Source organism: Mus pahari, chromosome 14 (genome assembly GCF_900095145.1).
Source record: "Mus pahari chromosome 14, PAHARI_EIJ_v1.1, whole genome shotgun sequence".
In the NCBI taxonomy this organism is placed as follows: Eukaryota; Metazoa; Chordata; class Mammalia; order Rodentia; family Muridae; genus Mus; species Mus pahari.
Genome location: NC_034603.1, coordinates 43,438,611 through 43,440,477, shown reverse-complemented (window position 1 = coordinate 43,440,477; position 1,867 = coordinate 43,438,611). Strand labels below are relative to the sequence as shown.

Here is a 1,867-nt window from a genome sequence, read left to right as displayed (position 1 = left end):
AAAACAAAACAACAACAACAAAAAAAGCATTAGCATGTGGCTCGTTGTATGGACTGCCACTCTTCCTCACAGGCAGCTCCTACCCCTACTGCAGGAGCACAACCCAAAGGGAAAAAAAGAACAAGTCAGAAGGGCACTGTCCCCTCTCTGCCACTGTGTGCATATAACTTCAGGCATGGTTATGAGAACTGGCTACCGATCTATACTCAAGCCAGGCTGTTGGCAGGAGCAGGTCACCTCTGCATCAGCTTCTGTCACTCTTCATAATACAACGACGGAGGAAAGAAACAGGTCAGAAGATGAGGTGGAGCGCTCAAGAGGAACAAAGCAGCAGCTGGAATGAATGTCAGGTCCTAACATGGGCTTCCACAAACGACTCAAGTCCAACTGTCACCTTGTAAAGAACTGGCTTCTCCTCTATCAGACACACTAAGCAACAAAGAGAAGTAAATCTTTTTTATAACTCATCCTCTTACTTATAGCTGAGTTCACACCTGCGCGTGTGTGTGTGTGTGTGTGTGTGTCCCAGGACCAAGACCTGGTAAAGGCTAGCATTCAGCTTTTCCTGATTCAAGCCAAACATAATTAATAGTAAGGAACCTACTACCCACTACAATAAAGGTTTGACTGAACATGGTGGCGCACACCTTTCATCCCAGCACTCAGAAAGCAGAAGCAGGCGGATCTCTGTAAGTTTGAGGCCAGCTTGATCTACAAAGTGAATTCCAGGACAGCCAGACGTACATAGAGACACCCAGTCTCAAAACAGAAAGAAAAAATTTAAAACTTATGGAAAAATCCCACTTAAGTATACTACTACATACCACTTATTACATTCTAATCTGGGTGAACCCGTTTTGTTTTAGACAGTGACAAACAGCAAGAAAGAAGTTAGGAATATAGATGAGAAAAATTATTTCAAGTTAATTCCTATTCAGGTGGTTATTAGTCAAAGGTTTAGTAGATCAATCAGAACATTCAGTTACACAGTTTTAAATTTACTCATTGCAAAATAGGTTTTCTCTAAAAAAAGAGAAAACCCACATAAAATGCCAAAGTCAGTACTTAATAGTTTGACATCTACAACATCACAAAGCTGGCGCTGCATCAGCATTCCTACAAAGCCGGAAGAGGTCTGAAAGGGAGACCCTGGAGCAGATCTCGTCTTTCTACATTTTGCACATTATGTACCTCCAAAGCCAAGGCTGTCTTGTCGTAGGCATTAGGGACTCGCTTCTGGATAACCCTGGCATAAATGGGCCCATTCTGGAGGTTAGGGAGCGGAGTGTTGACGCTGGGTTGGGCATAGGGCCCAGGCTCCGGCCCACCCAGTGGCTGTGGGTGGGAACCCTCCTGGTTACCTCCAATCAGAGCCGATACTGAGGCGGAGGCAGGTCTATACTTCTCCACGTAAGGGACAGGAATCATCCCCCTCTTTCCTTCGCTGTCCTCTGCATTCCACCACTGCTCTTCAGGCTTATCCCGGATTCTCAGGATGTCTCCTTTCTTAAAGGGAAGATCTTCTTCATCATTCCCATTAAAGTCAAAGAGGGCCCGCACATACTCTGCCTCCTCCTGCCTGAGAATCACTCCACTACCCTGCTTTGATCTGGAAACTGGTTCTATCAATGTTGTAGTGTCCAAATAGTGTATTTTGTAGAATTCCAGTAAAGCAGGCAATGAATCAAATTCTTGATCTCCTATTCGGAGCCTGGAGGGACTCACTCCTGGAAAAAACAGAGCAGAGTGTCATTTGAAGATATATTATACTTAAGTTCAAAGACTTTATTGCATCTCTCATACATATTTAGTCATTATCTGACCACAAAAAAAGTATACCGAACAGCAATTGGGAGGCAGAGGCAGG

At 44.3% G+C, this 1,867-nt stretch overlaps 1 protein-coding gene across 2 annotated transcripts in view; it reads right to left on the bottom strand.

The window, feature by feature from the left end:
* Crk (CRK proto-oncogene, adaptor protein) overlaps positions 1 to 1,867 on the bottom strand; it is a 30,697-nt gene that overhangs the window by 16,578 nt on the left and 12,252 nt on the right. Inside the window, exon 2 of one of the 2 annotated variants that reach the window (XM_021212544.2) lies at positions 1,192 to 1,727. In XM_021212544.2, coding sequence (XP_021068203.1) covers positions 1,192 to 1,727 — 536 coding nt within the window. The remainder of the gene's footprint in view (positions 1 to 1,191; positions 1,728 to 1,867) is intronic. The other variant, XM_021212546.2, reaches the window with a different exon arrangement.